Source organism: Melozone crissalis, unplaced genomic scaffold (assembly GCF_028551555.1).
Source record: "Melozone crissalis strain CALT ecotype California unplaced genomic scaffold, PUWL_Pcris_2 ptg000032l_1, whole genome shotgun sequence".
NCBI classification, from domain to species: Eukaryota; Metazoa; Chordata; class Aves; order Passeriformes; family Passerellidae; genus Melozone; species Melozone crissalis.
Window position 1 is genome coordinate 2,191,774 of NW_026535810.1, and position 19,212 is coordinate 2,210,985.

General features: G+C 48.9%; 4 protein-coding genes across 5 annotated transcripts; 2 read left to right on the top strand and 2 right to left on the bottom strand.

The window, feature by feature from the left end:
• Positions 1-180: 180 nt before the first annotated feature.
• Positions 181-838, bottom strand: LOC128940286 (cytochrome c oxidase assembly factor 3 homolog, mitochondrial). Its single transcript, XM_054281628.1, is given in 2 exon segments — positions 181-520; positions 601-838. Coding segments are annotated over 2 exon segments (351 nt in total). The 3' UTR covers positions 181-407.
• A 269-nt stretch (positions 839-1,107) lies between these two features.
• Positions 1,108-6,766, top strand: CNTD1 (cyclin N-terminal domain containing 1). Its single transcript, XM_054281537.1, has 7 exons — positions 1,108-1,292; positions 1,376-1,451; positions 3,400-3,559; positions 3,970-4,132; positions 5,131-5,275; positions 5,667-5,763; positions 6,534-6,766. Exons 1-7 carry the CDS (start codon positions 1,121-1,123, stop codon positions 6,684-6,686), a joined length of 966 nt encoding a protein of 321 aa, XP_054137512.1. The 5' UTR covers positions 1,108-1,120; the 3' UTR covers positions 6,687-6,766.
• A 745-nt stretch (positions 6,767-7,511) lies between these two features.
• On the bottom strand, positions 7,512-12,232 carry BECN1 (beclin 1). Its single transcript, XM_054281504.1, has 10 exons — positions 12,088-12,232; positions 11,794-12,001; positions 11,326-11,416; positions 10,932-11,068; positions 9,885-10,079; positions 9,548-9,694; positions 8,926-9,075; positions 8,776-8,836; positions 8,181-8,323; positions 7,512-7,903 (listed from the first exon to the last, which is right to left on the bottom strand). Exons 1-10 carry the CDS (start codon positions 12,230-12,232, stop codon positions 7,735-7,737), a joined length of 1,446 nt encoding a protein of 481 aa, XP_054137479.1. The 3' UTR covers positions 7,512-7,734.
• Positions 12,233-12,420: 188 nt separating this feature from the next.
• On the top strand, positions 12,421-18,875 carry PSME3 (proteasome activator subunit 3). Of its 2 annotated transcripts, XM_054281486.1 has the most exons (11): positions 12,421-12,526; positions 13,059-13,091; positions 13,393-13,455; positions 13,870-13,974; positions 14,252-14,300; positions 14,887-14,999; positions 15,460-15,528; positions 15,739-15,806; positions 16,487-16,541; positions 16,707-16,793; positions 17,181-18,875. In XM_054281486.1, the coding sequence occupies exons 1-11, from the start codon at positions 12,485-12,487 to the stop codon at positions 17,259-17,261; spliced, it is 765 nt and encodes a 254-aa protein (XP_054137461.1). In that variant the 5' UTR covers positions 12,421-12,484; the 3' UTR covers positions 17,262-18,875. The 2 variants fall into 2 exon arrangements, with proteins under 2 accessions (XP_054137461.1, XP_054137462.1); XM_054281487.1 differs by lacking the exons at positions 16,487-16,541; positions 16,707-16,793; positions 17,181-18,875 and adding an exon at positions 15,962-16,209.
• Positions 18,876-19,212: the final 337 nt, after the last annotated feature.

Below are 19,212 nucleotides of genomic sequence, written 5' to 3' on the forward strand. Positions count from 1 at the left end.
AATGTGGCGTTGGAAAAGCGTTTTCATAAACGTGGATTGAATACAAACTGGCTCTGCGTGTGTCTGTCGGGCAGGACGCGTGGCTGCTTGCCTCACTGTGTGAGGATAAACAGCAAAAAGCAGGAAATCCCCCCTGAGGCGGGCTCAGCCCAAGAGATCCGTGACAACGGAGTGTCAGTGAGAGGATTTATTGTGGGGAGTGGCAGCACCCGGGCGCTCCGTCCCTCCCGCGGGCACGGCCCCGGGGCGGGCTCTGCCCTGCCTGCGGGGAGCCCCCGGGGCTTTCTCCGGGCCAACGCAGAGCACGGGGCAGGCCCGAACCCCTCAGGGCCTCTGCCTCAAGGCCCGTCCTGCCTGGCGCGGGCGGCAGCTCAGTCACGGGCCGGGCCGGGCCGGGCGATCCCCGCTCAGCTCGCGGTGCCCTCCGCCCGCGCCCGGCCCCGCGCCCGCGCCGCCTCCGCCTCCTGCTCCAGCTCATCCAGGAACCGCTCCTGCGACACCGAGTAGAAGGTGTAACCGTCTGCGGGGGGAGTTAAGGAAAAGCAGCGTGCGCGGCCCCGGAGCCCCCCGGCCCCACCGTTCCGCGGCCCCGGAGGATACAGATGCCAAGCGTCACCGCGCCGATGCCGAGGGCCAGCAGCACGTTGCGGCTGCGGAGCCGGCGCTGCAGGGCGCGCTGGCGCTGGACGTGCTCCACCTGCGCCATGACGCGGCGCTGCTCGGGGCTGAGCCCCGGCTCCCGGGCCGGGTCAATGCGCCGCGCGAACGCCGCCTCACCCGGCTCCCCCGGCGCCGCCATCTTGCCCCTCCGGCTCCGCGCGGAGATGTGACGTCACATCCGGCGGGGCTCGCTGGCCAATCGGAAGGCCCGGGCAGCGCGCGGCGCCGAGTGGGAGGTGCCCATCGCGGCATCGGCGGGTGCTGATTGGCGGGGTGGGGTCACGTGATTGGAAGCGCCTCAGCCGGGGCCTGAACGGGGCCGGGGCCTGCCCAAAACCCGGCCAGACCCGGCCTGCTGCCGCCCCCGAGCGCCGGGAGGAGGCGGCGGAGCGCCGTGCCGGTCTCTCCCCGCAGGCCCGCTGCAATCGCTGCCGTTACGGCCTCGGCTCTGCCCCGCTCCATGGGGACTGAGGTGCCCCTGGGAGGCCGGGGCCGTGACTCAGGGCCCGTGTTCTGTGGGGTAGCTCCTGAGATTATCGAGGACACCCTGATCCACTTGGCCACGGAGAACGAGCAGTACCTGAGCGAGCTGCCCGAGCAGGCCGGGTGCTTCAAAGAGACGCGGATCGTGGGTGAGGCTCGGCACAGCAGCTCCCGGGGCAGCCGTACACCGAGCCTCGGGAGCTGCAGCGAGTGCCTGCTGTGCTTTTTGCAGAATTTATATTCCTTTTGGCTGAAAAATGGCACTTGGACCTGCCCACACGGTACCAGGCAGTGGAGTTACTTGAACGGTAACGAGAGTCCTAAACACAGCACATTTCCCATCCCCTGGTGGGGTTTTACTGCCCAGCCCCGTCCCACTCTACCCCAAAACCACACAAGATTCATGAGCTTTGTCTCCTCTTTCATTTGATCTGAATTATTACTTCTACATATACTCCTATATATACATACATAATACATACATACATACATACATAGTACATACATAATACATACATACACACATAATACATATATATACACATACATAATATATAGATGTATATATCTATATATATAAAATATATACATAATAATATATAATATGTATTATATTATGTGTATATATATACACAATATATATTATATATATTATATACAATATAATGTATATTGTATATAATATATATTTATATTACATATATTATTATATGTAATACAATGTATACTATATAATATATATTATGTATTGTATATGTAATATCTATACTTATACATGATACATGATACATGATACATTATATATACATTCATATATTAATATTTATATATACATACATGTATAGATAATATATATATCTATTTACACAACACACATATATATGTATATATAATATATGTATATAATATATGTATATAATATATGTATATATTATATATACATGTATGTGGAATTGCCTTTGTCCCTTTTTCTCAGCAGCCAGAACCATTCTCTGACCAATTGTGGCTCTTGTATATAATATAATATATACATATGTGTGTATATCATATATATAATATATATCTATATACACAAATATATGTATGTATTATATATATGTATGAGTGTATGATATATATGTATATATTATATATATTAAATGTATGTGTATATTATATATATGTATATATTATATATACATGTATGTGGAATTGCCTTTGTTTCTTTTTCTGAGCAACCAGAACCATTCTCTGAGCAATTATGGCTTTTCTATATATAATATATAATATACACATAATAATATAATATATAAAATATGTACATACATGTATATTTTATATGCATATATGTATATATTATATATACATGTATATGGAATTGCCTTTGTTCCTTTTTCTGAGCAACCAGAACCATTCTCTCAGCAACTGTGGCTTTTGTATATATAATATATAATATATAATATATAATATATAATATATAATATATACATACATGTGTATATTATATATAATATATAGCTATTTACACAAATATATTTAAATATTATATATATGTATTATATATATGTATATATTACATATATGTATGTGTATATTATATATATGTATATATTATATATACATGTATGTGGAATTGCCTTTGTCTCTTTTCCTCAGCAGCCAGAACCATTCTGTGAGCAACTGTGGCTTTTGTATATATAATATATAATATATAATATATAATATATAATATATAATATATGCATACACGTATATTATATATATATATATAATATATCTATTTACACAAATATATGCGTATATAATATATATATGTGTGTGTATTATATATATGTATATATTATACATATTAAATGTATGTGTATATTATATATATGTATATATTATATATACACGTATGTGGAATTGCCTTTGTCCCTTTCCTCAGCAGCCAGAACCATTCTCTGAGCAATTGTGGCTTTTGTATATATAATATATAATATATAATATATAATATATAATATATAATATATTATATATAATATATAATATATTGTATTTTATATATTATATAATATATACATCAGTGTGTATATTATATATATAATATATATCTATTTACACAACTATATGTATATATTATATATATGTGTGTATTATATATATGTATATATTACATATATTACATGTATGTGTATATTATATATATGTATATATTATATATACATATATGTCGAATTCCTTTGTACCTTTCCTCAGCAGCCAGAACCATTCTCTGAGCAATTGTGGCTTTTGTAGGTTCATGCTCAAGCAGGTAGAGCAGATGTGTGGTGACAGAGGGAGCACACAAGGCCAGAGGAGCAGCTGGAGCTCTGTCAGGGATCAGATCACCAACACCTTTGTCCTGAGACTCGTGTCCTGTGTTCAGCTTGCCAGCAAACTCTCTCTGCACTACAGTGTAAGCCAGCTCAGCCTGTCCTTGCTCTAGCACCATGGTTAAATCTGCAGTGTATTAATCTCTCTTAAAAATAGATTTCCTTTTTGGAAGCCAGTAGTGATAATGAGATGCCAAGGACACCACATTCCCTTTAGGGTAGGTGAATTGCTGCTCACCCAGTAACAATTTGCTGGGAAGTGTTCCCAGTTCTGAGGGGGGAAAAAAAATGCAGGAAAATCTCAGCCCTGTGGTTGTCAAAAATTGTGTCCACACCTGGCTGGGGATGGTTTGTTGAGCTGAAACCTGTGGGGAAGGCCAGAGCTGGATTTCCCATGCCAGCTCAAAGGACTGGTGCTCAGCAGGAGCAGAGGTGACACCACTTTGTTCCTGCCTTACTCCTGGAAGACATTTTGTCTCTTTTTCCTCTTCAGAGAGTGACCAGTGACACAGCTTTAACATTTCTGCAATCCATAAAATACTCCTACACTAAACAGGAATTGCTGGAGTCAGAGCTTGCTGTTTTGAACACTCTGCAGTTCCACATCAACGTGTCAACCCCCTTGGCCTATGTGGAATTGCTCCTGGAGGTTTTAGGTGAGAGTATCAGGCAGGGAGAAGGGGAAGGAAGTTTTTTAGTAGGGCCACAGAGCTGTTGTTGCTCTGAAATGTCTCACATTACAGATTTTTGCATGTGGAACAGTTCAGATTTTCCAGAGCTTTTTAGATGAGAACTTTGTCCTTTATAGAATGTTGTTGGACAGCCAGCCATGAGTCATTCAGTAAAATATTAAAAGTTTAAAGCCCCCAAATATGATGCCAGGCCACATTTTCTACAATCACTCACCATTTTCTTGGCCCAGTGTGGAAACCCAGGGCACTCAGGGAATATTTCTGTGTCTGCTCTGGGGTGCCCTGACCCCCAGGGCAGCACTGACTTTGACCCTCATTCATGGAGAAAGTTTCCCAGACTTCAACATAGACTGGAACCCACAAAAGTGTGAAATAGATTATAGAGAGTTGTGTAGGTGTGTCACTTAGTGAGAAATTGAGGTTTTGGGGTTTTTATTGTGTTGTGATGGAAGCAAGATGGAGGGCACAGGGTGTTGTCCTGGGTTTCTTCTTCATGGGTTTGGGTGGCATTTTGTAACTGGGCAGAAAAGTCCACATTGGGATCAGTTATTGGGTTAAAAGGGAAAATAATCCAGGTGTCAGTTCTTAATTGGATAGTTCAGTCTTAAAAGCCCTTGTACCAAGAGATTGTTGGCCATTTTGTGCCTTCTAATGAAAAGCTGCCCAACTCAGTGGCACAACAGTAGTGAGACTGTTTTACTGACAAGAAATAATAAACACCCGAGTCCAAACATGAACTACTGTCTCAAGTGCCTTCAATGCAGACCCAGAGACACCCAGAACTGGTACCAGCACCGCCCAGTTCTGACAGCTTGAATTTCAGAGTGAAATTACACTGAGGCTGAGGGATCCTGTGGCACTCAGAGTCAGGGCAGTTGTCCTCACAATTCCCTCTCCCTTCTGGTACCTCAGACTCAATGTAGTGACCCAAAACGTGGCACTGATGGTGTGATCTCTGCCAGGATACAATGGCTGCTTGCTTCCTGCCAAGCCTTTACACCAGCTGTGTGTGCAGCTGCTGGACCTCTGCTACCTGACCAGAGAGACCATCTATGACACCCTGCTGAAGATTGCCATTGAGAACTCCACACCCAGCAAACTGCAGATGTAAGGCCTGAAAATGACTTAAAATAATAAAAATAACTCTTTGAAATTCAAAGTAATAAATAGTACCATATTCTGCTATTTATGCCATTTTGGGGCATAGCATATGCAGCTATTTATGCCATTTTGGGCTATTTCTCATTATGCCATTTTAAAAAATAATTTGAGGGGACATTCATCATTGTTTCTAAATACACCAGTTCAAACAACATGCTTTTCCACACCTGCTTCAAGGGCAAGGAAAGTGTTTCATTTGGTTAAAATCCAGCTTTGCACTGTCAGTTCCAGTGGTTTATTCAGGCTGGCCTAAATAAACCAACATGTCCTGGGCACTGGCAGGTGCTTTTGAACTGTGAAGCAACTTTTACACCTGAACACAATTTTCCTCCTGCAGAGCCAAGTTTTTAACAGTGAAGGAAGATTTCATGCTCCTGGCTGTTGGAGTCATCAGTACAGGGGTGTTCATCCTGAGCCCTGGGCACTGGGAGCAGGTACAGTCACTGCTGAAGGCGTTGCACGGGAACACAGTGCCAAGGTGGTTTATCTGTTCCAGCACAGCAAAACACAGTGCCAAGGTGGTTTATCTGTGGTGGTTCCAGCACAGCAGCTGGGGCTGCACTGGGAGGGGACACCTCTGTCTTTTAGGACAAAGCATGTGGGTTTCTGTCAGAGCTGTGTGCTGGCACTGGTGAGTGTGTGGTGTGTTGTTTTTTGAGTTAGGTTTTATGAGCTCTTAGAGAAACTGATTACACTTGAGATAGTTTAGCTACTTTGAATGGTATAAAATTAGTAGGATGGCTTTTGAGGTAGTGTTGGAAATAGAAAAAGGTTTAATAAAAGGCAAATAACAAAGCTCTTACAGAGAAAAAATGAGTTAAGGGGAAGAGGTTCTTGCTCCTGCTCAAACATCCCACAAAGGCAATTATTGCCTCTGTTCTCTTCCTTTTCTAGTGAATTACCTAGGCTGGACCTCTTGGCCTCTGTCCAGTTGGACAGCCCCAGGTCTGAGGTGAAGTCCCAAAGGTCCTGTGAGGTATCTTTTGTACCAAATTGGGAGAGAAACTTCTGGGCATTTTCCCTTTTTAAACAGACAAAGAATAATTTAGTCACTCCTTCAACGGGGGGCACATTCCTACAAGTGTCCTCACCTTTAGTGCTTCACAGAACAAAACCCCACAGGCAATGTTCCACTGGCAGGTAGAGCTGTTACTCTTATCAGTCTGTAAACTCACAGATTTAGGTGATCTTTTCTTTTTTCCAGGCTGTGGAGCATTTAAACTGCATCACTGGCATCACTCCCCAGAGCATCCTGGAGTTCTCCTACGCCGTGGTGAGGCGCGTGGTTGGCAGCACCACACCCGAGCAGCACCGTGCCACCAGATCTCCTCAGGACAGAATCCCTCCTCAGAAATAGAACCACCCTGTCCCTCCAGTCACTGGCCCAGCAGCAGGAGCTGTCACACTGCTGACAGCTGTCCCTGCTCTGTGACAATGCCCAGCACAGCTCAGGGTTACCTGAATTCTGTCATGTGTTAATTAGCAAAGCTCGTCCTGCTGGGCATCACAGTCATCCTCTGGAAGGAGGCTCAACAGCACCACAGTGTTTAGAAATGCCCTAAAAGCTTTATTGTAACAGCTGCATTTTTAAAGTTTGGGATCTAAGCTCCCTTTAATCAGAGATCCTCAGAGTGGTTGTGTTTGAAAGGTGCTGCCATGGCTGGTGGGACCAGCTCTCACAAATGGAGCTGCTCTGTCTCCTCCTGCTGCCTTTATAAAACCTCTGTTTTATAAAAACAGGGATTGTCCTCTGGGATTGTCCCCTCTGTGCCAGCACTGTGACCATCACCACCCCAGTGCCCAGCCTGGCTGTCCCTGCCAGTGCCAGGGGTCTGTGCTGTGCCAGGCACTGCTGGCTGGAAACACCTGGAATAATTTCATTGTTTCCTCAGCACTGCCCTGTGCAGGAACAGCCTGCAGGAGGGATTACAGTGTTGTAATGGTCTCAAACCTTTTTAAGTTCAGCAGCACAAAGAAGTGCTGATACGAGTTAGAAAATACTTTATTTTAAATTCTTTAATGAGCAGGCAGAGTTCTGGCAGTTTTCCCACATTATTCCTTGTGTTTGTCATGTCCTGCTTTTCCAACCTTGCATTAGCTGTAACAGAGCAGCATCAAACTGATGCTCATTTGACAATGATTTATGTGCATGGCCATAAACCCCAAAAATAACAGTTTAGAATCCATTTAATAGCTGGCTTTTATTCTGTTCAACTCAACAATACAATTTTGCATATTGCTTTTCTACAAACTACTTGTAAATAATGGCATTGTAAATAAAGTGTCTTGTGGATTTTTGGTATTGTAAACATTTTGTACTGGTTAATATTAAGAGATATCTTCATTTGCCTTTCTCCAACACAATGCAGACACTCCATGGCTGCCAGGCCAAGTTCTGATCACAGTTACTTGTTATAGAATTGGGAGGAGACCCAGGCCAGGCCCCATTTCAGGTTAGTTAACATGAATTTTAGTGCTTTTGTCCATTGCTCTTCAGAGTTAAATTGTGTTTTAATTGAATAAGAGCCACCACTGCCACCTGTGTCTTCAATCTTTCCTTTCTCCACGTCCATCCTGTATCACACACAAGCTTTAATTAGTGTATTCCCACTGCAAGCATTTAACCTCAGTATGACACCAAGCACTACATTTTAAATCTGACAATAACACTATCTTGTTTTTAAAGAGATCTGAGCAAGCCTCAGGACTCCCCCCAAGGGGTTAGCTTTAAGTTTCAATGAAACTACCAAACACATCATAAAGAATTGCAGATGATTTCTGAAAAATCAGGGCTGAAACAATGCTAGGGGGAGCACACAGGGCTGAATCTGAGTTTTGTGGCAACACTCACCTGTAAGGCAAACAAAACCGAGTTTCACCTTTCTCCACTTCCTCTTTGAACTGCTGCACACAGTCCAGGAATGCCACCATGGCGTGATCAAACTTATTGTCCCAGAAGAACCTCAAGCCTCCAGAGCAGTACAGGGGAAGCTCCTGGAAAAGAGATTTGTATCAGGAACACCAAGCACTTGTTTTTGATATGGTCACTGCAGCTTTTTAACCTCATGTGAGGCTTACATTTGTCATGGGATGCTGAGAAATGGCTTGTGGCACAAGGGAAGTATGACTTGGTTTTGTGCAAGTGCCTACCATGTGCAGGCATGTTTTCCTGACTTCCAGCAACCCCAAATCATGCAATCTACCTGCCAATCACCCCAAAACATGCCTCTGCCTCTGGCCAGGTGTGTCATTCAAGAGTTCTATTGCTGGCTGGCAGCACCAGTGGCTTCATACAGGACGTAAGATGTCACCATGCTGGAGGAGCTGGGGCAGCCACCTTTGCTGGACTCCAAATCCACAGAGACCAAGCTTTTCCTGCATCCCCAGTGTGACCAGGGCTCTGGCACTCAAGATCAATGTCCCATGCTTTGTACAGGATCCCTTACCTTGGATTTGTCTGTGAGGGACTCCAAATAGGAGTGGTTGCCATAGGGGACAAGGCGGTATCTGAAAAAAAGGAGACAGAATTCACAGGCTCCTGAGTCTGCCTGTCCTCCTCTGGGCCATGAATGACCTGTGGGTGGTTTTGCAGGTACCTCTGGAACTTCAGGCCCATTTTGTTGGCCAGGGCATGCAGCAGCAGCACAGTCTGCCCCCAGGCAGCATTGATCTCGTTCCACTCCACAGGAACGCTGGGGAGGCGGCCAAGCCTGAAGTTATTTATTGTGCCAAACTGCCCACTGTGCCTGTGATAAGGAGAATTATAAATAAATGTGCTGGGCTGGGAAAAGCTCATGGCCTGATAGCCAAATAGGGGCTGTGTCCCAAGAGCACAGCACACACAGTGCCAGCCAAGCACAAGGAGGGTTGGGGCTATTCTTAACAAGTGTATGTAAACACCAAACACTTGTTCTCTTTTTGTCATAAAAACACAACAAAAACCCCCAGCCAACCTCTCCAAGCTGCCTGCTCTGTGAACCCCAATGCCAGTGTCACTGCTGGCTGGCACAGGGGTTCCAAAGTGTTACAAAGGAGCCATTTCCCAGTCCCACAGCCTGGCACGCTTTCCTCAGCTGCCACTCCTGACAGGTGGCACTCACTGCTTTGCTGGGAGGTAACTGAGCTGACTTGCACCTTTCCTATCAAACACAGTGACCTAAAAACCTTCACACTGCAGATTCCAAGAAAATGGATATAACATTCCAATGTCCACATTACCAGATGTGAAAGGTAGCATTGAACACGTTGGTTTTCTTTAGTTTATCCAGCTGCATCTGGGCATAGCGCATTTGGTTGTCCACACTCTTCAGCTCATCATCCAGCTCCAGCTGCTGCCTCTTGAACTCACAGTATTCCTTCTGGTACCTTTGAGCACAAACAGGACAAGAAGTGCTGAGGGCTGGCTTCTACCTCAGACTGACAGCTCTGCAGGCCAGTTTGGTCTCTCTTTTTGTGCACAGAGCGAGCCACTGGCATTTGGGCATGTTTACAGGTTTCTCATGTTACCATTTACAAGTTTCTCATTAATTTTTTGCCTCCAAGCCCTGCCACTCACTGAGCCTCCTCCTGCTCCAGCCTCTCAGCCTCTGCCCTGACTTTCTCAAAGTCCTCAGCCACAATCTTGCGGTTCTTCTCCACATCCTCCAGCTCCTGGATCAGCCGCTCCTCCTCCCGTGCCAGCTCCTTCAGCTCTGTCTGCAGCTTCTCTTTGTCATCCTCGTTCATCTGCTCCAGAATCTCCAGGCATCTCCTAGAGGAGAACATCAGGATTGCCAGGACAGGTATCCTGGGAAGTCCTGCACTGGCAGCCCCTGCAGCTCTTGGCAATCCTGAGCTCCCCGTGAGACAGAAACTTTAAGGAATTTAGAGACTTTAGAGGAGCTAAGATTTTAGTTAGAGATAAACTTTATTGGAGTTAATTAAAATAAATGAGTAGGCCTTGATAAAGTTAAGAGTTAGTAGTTATTGTCTAATTGATTGATTGTCAACAGAATGTTTGGTCAGCTGGGTTTATAATGAAGAATACAGAAACTGATAAATAGCTTTTAGGAACATAAGACAATTGTTTTTAGGAACATAAGACAATTGTTTTTAGGAATATAAGACAATTGTTTTTAGGAACATAAGACAATTTTGGGCCTCCTCTATTCTGAAACCAATTGAAGACAAGGAATGGGAGTTCTAACAAGGGTTCATTTGTCATATTTGCATTGAAAAGGTAGAAAGGTCAGAATAAGGAAGAGTTCATTTACTTCCTCACTTTGGGACTCCTGACCCATTTCAAGGAACAAACTACTCATGCTTAATGGCTTTTGAACTAATTACCATACAGAGCAGGGGACTGGGATGTACCGAAGTTATGAATATGTATTTGTATTTTGGGTATTCAATATTTGTATAGATAAAAGGGCTCTGTAATCACCTGTAAATTATGGTCTGTATTTGGGAGTTATCTCAAAATAAACATAGACTTTCTAACTGTTAGAGAGTTTTTGTCTGTCACAGTAGGATATCAGTACTAGATCAACATCCATGTTTCTAATAAATCATCCACTGATTGTGCCTCAAGCCACAGCAGCTCTGTCACCTCTGCTTCACTCACTTGTAGTTCTGGCACTCGTTCTCTGTGATGTTGAGCTGTGTGTCCAGCTGGTCCAGCAGAGTGTCTGTGCACTCCTCACACAGGGGGTGATCCACATCTGTCTGCCCAGACATGATGTCAAAGAGGTCTCCAGTGACCTGGAGGAAGGGCTCACATCAGTGCAAGTGAAACCACAGGCAGCTGCCTGCTGCTTTTCAGCAGCTTCAGTTAGCAGGAATCCTCTTTGCAGGCCAAATACTGATTAAAATAATCTCTCTCTGCTCAACTACTCCCCAACCAAGCCCCTCGAAGACAAATGCTATGGGAAACCTTGCAGTTTAGTTTTACAGGGCATCAGGAAAAACTGAAGCTCTGCTCCCAAGGATCTGAGTTTGCCAGCTCGTGACCCACTTGCCTTCAGTCTCCTGCTGAGGTTTTCCATGGTGCCACCATCCGAGGCCTCTCCGATCAGCGTGAAGCTGTTGGCACTTTCTGTTGACATCATTCTTGGAAAGAACATGATGTAAGTGCTGAGGGGAGGCAACTCCAGCACCAAACCACAACCTGGGGCTAGCTCAGGGCAAAGGGAGAGCATGAGGATGGGGCAACCCGTGTTTTGGGGACTCAGTTGGGTTTGTGCTGACCCACAGTGCAACAAGGATGGTGCAGCTCTGTGTTCAAACTGAAAAGGAGCCCGAGGGCCAAGGGGATCCTGCAGGGGAAGCTCTGGGGGCTCACAGGAGCCATTTGTGACCCAGCCACGGGGATCCTGCAGGGGTTAGCTCTGAGGGCTCACAGGAGCTGTCCAGTGTGACCCAGCCCCGTGAGGGGACATTTCTGAGGGGCTGCCCCAGGCTCCCAGCTGGCGGGGCTGTGGCTGTACCTGGCAGGCGGGATAAACCTCCTGGACACGCCATCCTGCCGGTTCTCCACGAAAGCTTCCTGGAGGCAAGGAAACCCCGTTACCGGCAGGCCCGGGGGAGCTGCCGCTGCCGCCGCTCCCCGCCGCCGGCCCCGCCGTACCTCCGTGAGGGCGCTCTCCTCTTCGTGCAGGTCCCCGGGCCTGGCCGGGGCGGCGCTCACCAGCGGGGCTGTGGGAGAGACGGCGTCAGCCAGGCTCAGGCTCAGGCCTAGGCCCGAGCCCCGGCCGCCCACCCCACCCCACGGCGCCCGGTACCGGTGAGCTCCTGGATGGTGAGGCGGTCGAGCACCTTGAAGGAGGTGTCGAGCTTGAGCGGCTGGCAGCAGCGCTGGCACACGAAGCTGACGTGCGCCGTGCCGCCGGTCCCGGTGCCGCCGCCGCCCGCCCGCGCTGCCTCCATCGCGCCGCCCGCGCGCGCCCCGCCATCGCCGCGCGCCGGACGTGACGCAGGCGGGGGCGCGGTCCCGGCGCCGCCATTTTCGGTGTCCCCGCCCCGGGAGGCGCTGGAGCGGCCAGGAGCCGGCGGCGCGCGTGCGCAGTAGGGGCCGGTCACGCGGGCGGCGGGCGCGCGCGGCATTGGCGGGCGCGCGGCGTGAGGTCATTTCCGGTGTGGGCCCCGGGGAAGCGGAGCGGCCCCGAGACCGGACCCGCCATGGCCTCGCTGCTCAAGGTGGACCCGGAGGTGAAGCTCAAGGTGCGCCCCGGCCCCGCCGCTCGCCCCGCCCCGCCCCGCCCCGCCCGGCCTCGCCTGGCCCCGCTCCGGCCCCGCTCGGCCGCCGCCTCCGCCCCGCCGGCCCGCACCGAGCTCTGCCGCCGCCGGCCCGGGGCGGGGCGGGCTTGGGGCCGCCCCACGGCGCCTCTCGGCCGTTCCAGCCCGGCCCGCCCGCCCCGATGAGCCCCCGGTGTCTCCACCCCCGCCCGGCCCTGCAGCGCCGGGGGGCGGGGATGCGGCCGGGGCTGGGCTGCGGCCGCCCCCGAGCCGGGCCCGGCTGCCCCGGGGGGCGGCCCGGAGGGTCCGAGTATCTTCCCTCCCGGTTTCCGGCTCCCCGCAGCGCCCGGGGTCATGGGGGGCGGATGGAGCCGCCCCGGGCAGCCCCGCTCGGTGCTGGCGGGCTCCTCCCGGTCCCCCGGGAGAGCGGGAGCCGAGCCGGGAGGGTCCTGCGGGGCTCAGCGCGGCCGCCCCGGCTGTTCGGAGCCCCCCTGACTGTCCCTGTTTGCTTCTGTAGGTTGACTCCTTCAGGGAGCGGATCACGAGTGAGGTGAGTGCCACGGGCCCAGCAGCAGTGGGGGTTTTTTTTTGCCCTTATCTTTGTGACACACTCGGCTGTGGGCTGAGCCTGCCCTGGAAGCTTGGTAGCATCCAACTGATGCCCTCAGCACTGCTGTGAGCCTCCTAAACCCCTGAATCCCACCTGGGCTTTGTCCGGTGTTGGCAGCAGGAAGCACTGGGTTCTCTTTGTTTCCTGCTTGTGCACAGATGATTTCCCTGCTGTTCTTGCCTGCTGGTGGGAGCCACGTGGCTTCTCCCTCATCACTGTTTGTTCTTCCTTTCTCTCTCAGGCTGAGGACCTCGTAGCAAACTTTTTCCCAAAGAAGCTGTTAGAACTCGATGGATTCCTTAAGGTAGGGTGTGCCTTGTGCTCTGCATCCTTTTCCACCTGCAGCTACATTTTGGAAGTCTTGTGGCAGGTTTCTCCAGGGCTGTTTTCTGAGCATCTCACCTTGCTGCAGGCACACGAGGCAGCAGCTGCAGTGCTGTTGGCTCTGGAGGGGTGCTGCCTTGTGCAGTTTGCTTTGTGTGATGTCTCACATTTATTTTCCTCCCCACTGGGCTGTCCCTGGCAGTGCTGGGCTCTCACAGGGACACCATGGCCTGGCACTCAGAGTGTGAGGGATCCACAGTCTATTTCCAGATTTTTTATCTTCATTCATCCTAATTTTGGACAAGAAGGAGGCCTGAATCTTTTCTCTTGTTGTGTTTGGTGTGGCAGAATTTGTTAGCTCATGATCAGGTAACAACTCTGCTTTACTTTGCAGGAACCCATCCTGAATATTCATGATCTGACTCAGATCCATTCGGACATGAACCTCCCAGTGCCTGACCCAATTCTTCTCACCAACAGCCACGATGGACTGGATGGGGTAAGGTTACTGTGCTGGCTGTGCTCCCAGCTCCTGTTCAAACTGCATGGTTTGCTCTCTGCTGGGGTGGGATATTCTTATTTAACACCAGGCCTTGGCCCAGAGGCTGTTAGAGATTGATCTCTCAAGCCTGGAGGTAACACAGCTCTGCAGCTCTTCCTGGGATTTAAGGAAGAGTGTTTAGAAAACAGGAACATGGCAGGGCTCTAAGTTTTCCTTTTGCAACATTCCTACAGCTTACAACTAGTTTGTGAGTAAAACATTTTGTATATTTTAGCCAAATATGAAAAAGAGGAAGCTGGAAGACCACGACGAGACCTTTCAGGGTAAGACCCCCCAAGTCCCCTGTATTGCTGCCTGCCCCCTGAGCCTTGGAGATGCAGATTGTGCAAGCCCCACCTGCCCTGCCCTGCCAGCAGCTGCTGCTCATGCAGGCCAGAGCCTGACCTACAGATGTTTTGATGTGGAGGAGTCAGCTTCAAGCTCCTAGAAGCATAATTAGTGCTTTTCTGATAGACATAAGTAGTGCTTGGCTGGGTCTGGGCCTGCTGACAGAGGCAGCTGTCTCCTGGTTCTGAGGATCTGTGCAGTTCCTCTCTTTGTCTGGAAGAACATTCCAGGCTTTGCATTAAGCTGAGACACAAACTTCTTGTACATGTGCACCAGGAAAACTCTTTGTGCTCAGCATCCTCGAGCTCTTCAGTCTCATCCTGCTCTGTGTTCTCTCCTTTCCTCCCCTTGTGGTCACTGTTTGTCCCATGCCCCTTTCCCCTTCCCCACAGGTGGCCACAGCCTGGCTCAGCCCCTTTCTGGCCTTGCTGGGAGTGAGTGAGGCTCAGGTGTCCCCTCAGTCCAGCCCTGGTGCAGCTGCTCCTGTGATCCCCTGACACTGAGGGTTTGTCTGTGCCACAGGTACCAAAGTGTTTGTGATGCCCAATGGGATGCTGAAGAGCAACCAGCAGCTGGTGGACATCATAGAGAAAGTGAAGCCAGAGATCAGGCTGCTCATTGAGAAGTGCAATACGGTGAGCCTGGAGCAGGGGCAGGCAGAGGGGGGTGGTTTTAGTCCTGCAGAGGTGGAGCTGTGGGAGGAGCAGGTCCCTCTGTGCTGCAGATGAGGAGAGGCAAGGCTTTGACTTTTCTGACAGCTGAAACCTTTGGGGAGCTCTGTGCTTCACCTGAAGGAGAAGGATGTCTGATATCAGTCCTCATGAGGCTTTTCCTTGCCCTTCTCTTGCCCAGCACAGGCTCCTGTGGCATGGTGAGGAGAGCTCTCCATGGGAGGCTGGGCCTGTGCTGGCTGGCATGGCATCCCAGCCATGTGGGAGGGGATCCTGGAAGTGTTACAGGTTCATAAGGGCCCTGCAGCAGCTGATCATGAGCTCTGTTGCAAAGGCAGGGTCCTGGGAGCTCTTGCTGACATTGCTGAGAGAAATCTTTGTGCTGATGTTGGCTTTGGTCAGTGCTGTGATCTCTCCACTGCAGGTCAAAATGTGGGTGCAGCTTCTCATTCCCAGGATAGAGGATGGGAACAACTTTGGTGTTTCTATTCAGGTAAGGCACTGCTCTGTGCTCCAGGGGCTTGGATCTCTGATGTTCCTCTGAATCCTTCAGTTCATGATGTCCAGCAGCTGCAGTCATGGGGTTGGCTTAGATTTCAAAACCCAAACCTGAGCTTGATGTGGTTCTGCTGAGACAATGATTCCTGAGCCCTGAAGGCCAGCTGCAGCCTACTGGAGCTAACTTTCCTTGTCTCCCCTGCAGGAAGAAACAGTTGCTGAGCTTAGGACTGTGGAGAGTGAGGCAGCATCTTACCTGGACCAGATTTCTAGGTGGGCATGCAAGAACAGACTTCTTCTTTGGGGATCTCCTTAGAAGAGGAATGATTTTGGGAAAGGTCCTCCAGCTGTTCTTAGAGGGTAGCTTGGACCTGAAAATAATCCTTGTGCTGTTTATCTGAGCTTTAATATTTCTCTTTCCCTGCCAGATACTATATCACAAGAGCAAAGTTGGTTTCCAAAATAGCTTTATTTGGATCTTTTTTGGGATCTCCTTGGAAAAGGAGTATTTTTGGGAAAGGTCCTCCAGCTGTTGTGCAGGGCAGCTTGGACCTGAAAATAATCCTGGTGCTGTTTATCTGAACTTTAATCTCTCACTTTCCCTGCCCCATACTATATCACAAGAGCAAAGTTGGTTTCTAAAATAGCTTTATTGGGATCTCCTTGGAAGAGGAATGGTTTTGAGAAAGATCCTCCAGATGTTGTTACAAGGCAGCATGGATGGATCTGAAAATAATCCTGGTTATTTATCTGAGCTTTAATCTCTCTCTTTCCCTGGCAGATACTATATCACAAGAGCAAAGTTGGTTTCCAAAATAGCTTTATTGGGATCTTTTTTGGGATCTCCTTGGAAAAGAATGTTTTTGGGGAAGGTCCTCCAGCTGTTGTTACAGGGTAGTTTGGAAAATAATCCTGGTGCTGTTTATCTGAGCTTTAATCTCTTTCCCTGGCAGATACTATATCACAAGAGCAAAGTTGGTTTCCAAAATAGCCAAGTACCCTCATGTGGTAAGTCAGCAGATTTCCACGTTGATGTGGGACTCTGAGCTCTTTGTCCCTGTCCTTTCTGAGCTGAGGGTGCTGGGGGAAGAGGGGGGGATGCTGTGAGGATTGAGCTGAGGTTGGGGGGCTCTGTGGGAGCCTGGGCTGGGCTGAGCTGTGTGTGCCCCACAGGAGGATTATCGGCGCACCGTGACGGAGATCGACGAGAAGGAGTACATCAGTCTGCGCCTCATCATTTCAGAGCTGAGAAATCAATATGTGAGTGAAAGCACACAGCCACACTGTGCTCCTGCCGCTGCTCCTCTCCCCTTTCCCCCTGAGCCTGCCTGCTTCACTTTGCCTCCAGTGAGGTGTTTCTCCAGCATCTCCCAGAGATGCAGATGTTTCCAGGGCCATAATGCAAAATATTGGTGCCCCCTCTGTGGGAATCTGATCCTCAGCTCTTCATACAGTGCAAGCCAATCCTAGGGTTTCTGAATGGATGTTTTTGGTATTCTAGATCCTGCTTCTGTAAGGTCTGGCTTATCTTACCCAGGTGTGTGGTTGCACACAAGGGTTCAGGGTGGTGCTGCTGTGGTAATCAGTGCTTATGGTGAAAGCTGGATGGCTGGCTTCCTGTCTGAGTCCTGTTCTTCCTTTTTGCAGGTCACTTTGCATGACATGATCCTTAAAAACATTGAGAAGATCAAGAGGCCTCGGAGCAGCAATGCTGAGACCCTCTATTAAGTGTCAACGTTTGAACTTGAGAACTGTTCAGTCAACTAAAGACCGTCATTGCCTTGGTTTGTTACGTGACTATCGAGATGGGAAACTGGCTGGAAATAGTATTGCATTCTTAGTTAAACTCTAAAGAAATTCTTGCCTAGTTTTGTGATTGGTTTTGTTCAGGTCTCAGGAGCTCTCCCTCTTCCTCTAGTCACTGGTAGTAGAGGCCATGCTGCACTGGAGGCCCCAGAGGCTGCTGCAGCCAGGCAGGGACATTCCTTCATGCCTTGCTTCCTACCTGAGTGGGAACAACACTGTAGACCAAGCCCTTGTCCTGTCCCATCTCTTGTCTGGTGGCTGCTCTGGGGTCTCTGGGCAAAGAGCCCAGCACAAGGGCAGCCTGGCAGTGCCACAGCAGGGCAGCTCTGTCCCCACTGCTGGCTGTGGCCAGGTCCCTCTGCCACCAGCTCTGCACTGACCAGGGCTCCTGCCCCTTGGCAGCTGTGCTCTGGTGCCACTGAGCCATCTGCACTCCCTTTCAGCCTGCCCCACAGGTCTCTGCCTCACCACTCCTGCCTGGATCAGTGCAGAGCGTGAGGCAAATGCTTGGAACTAGAGCTGGTGCTGTCCTGGCTGCCATGAGCTCAGGTGGCTTCTGCCATTTGACTAGAGCCACTTCCTTGGCTAAAACCAATGTTCCTTCACATACATCCCAGTTGCCCCTTCAGCATGGGCTGCTTTTGCCTGGGCTGAGGGAAGGGAGGGGCTGGAGATCTGATGCTAAAGTCCTAAAATATCTCTGTGCATGTGATCAGACTGAGTCCCCCTGTCCCTGGCAGTGCTTCCTGGTGCCTGGGCAGGGCAGGCTGGCTGCCACAGCTGGTGCTTGATGGTGAGGGTGGCTGATACCCACCTGGTACCTTGCAGACCTTGCAGTCTTTCCCCTGCAAAGGGCACACTCCTGTGCCTCGTGACTCCTCCGAGCTGCCAGAACATTTCGTGGTCCATTACAAACCCCCTTGGAAATGACTGGTTGTACTGCGTCAGTTTTTGTGTGTGGCAAGTGGGCCCATAACGCTGCAGGCTTCAAAATTTTCTTATTTATAGTATTTCTACTTAAGTCCCTTAATCAGGGAATGTTAAATCATTTGTTTCAGGAACCTTGCTGTTTCCCAGGTCTCGCTGTTACACCTGTATATTCTTATTGTGCAGTAGCCTTAAGAGTTGTGTTAATCTCATTGTAACAACAGTGACAAATGGAATGAACTTTCTTCCCCTTTTTTTTTTTTTTTTACTTTGTTTTTAGTTTGTTTTATTTTTTTTCTCTGCTTCCACATCTAAGAGCCATGTTGTCTCTTGCTGGTTTCCCAGGGATTTGCCCAGAGTGTGGGGGGCTGCTGGCCCTTGCTATAGACTCTTCTGTTGTTGTTTGTAGTTAAGTCAACTCTTAGTCTTCCCGCTAATAAATATTCAGTAACAAACCAACTGTGTTGAGCTGCTGTCTGGGAGCAGCACTTCCCCTTGTGTTTCTTTGTATTGATTCCTTTTAATTTGTTCAGCTTTCTTTGCCAGATGAACCTATGTAAACTTTTACCATGTCAAGAAATTAAAATGAGGTACTTGGAATTCTTTCAAGGCAGCCCCCTGTGTGTGATGCTGGGCTCTTAGGCCATGCAGGTTTAGTGTCCAGTTCTGGTTCTGCCTTTCTCACCTTCAGTTGCTCCTTCCCTTCATTCTCCTCATTCCTCTTTGTTATAAACTAACCTGCTGCTTAGGTTCCATCAGCATGCCTCACACTGGGCATGATTTTACCCCTGGGCTTGGGTTTGATGGAATCTGTCCCATCTCAGCCCAGTGTGGGCCTTGGGCTGTCCCAGTTCAAACAGATGTGGTGTTTCTCTGAGCCTGCAGTTGCTCCAGGGTTTCTGTGTCTTCTTGGCAGGTGTCTCTTGGCTGTCCTGGATGTCTCTGT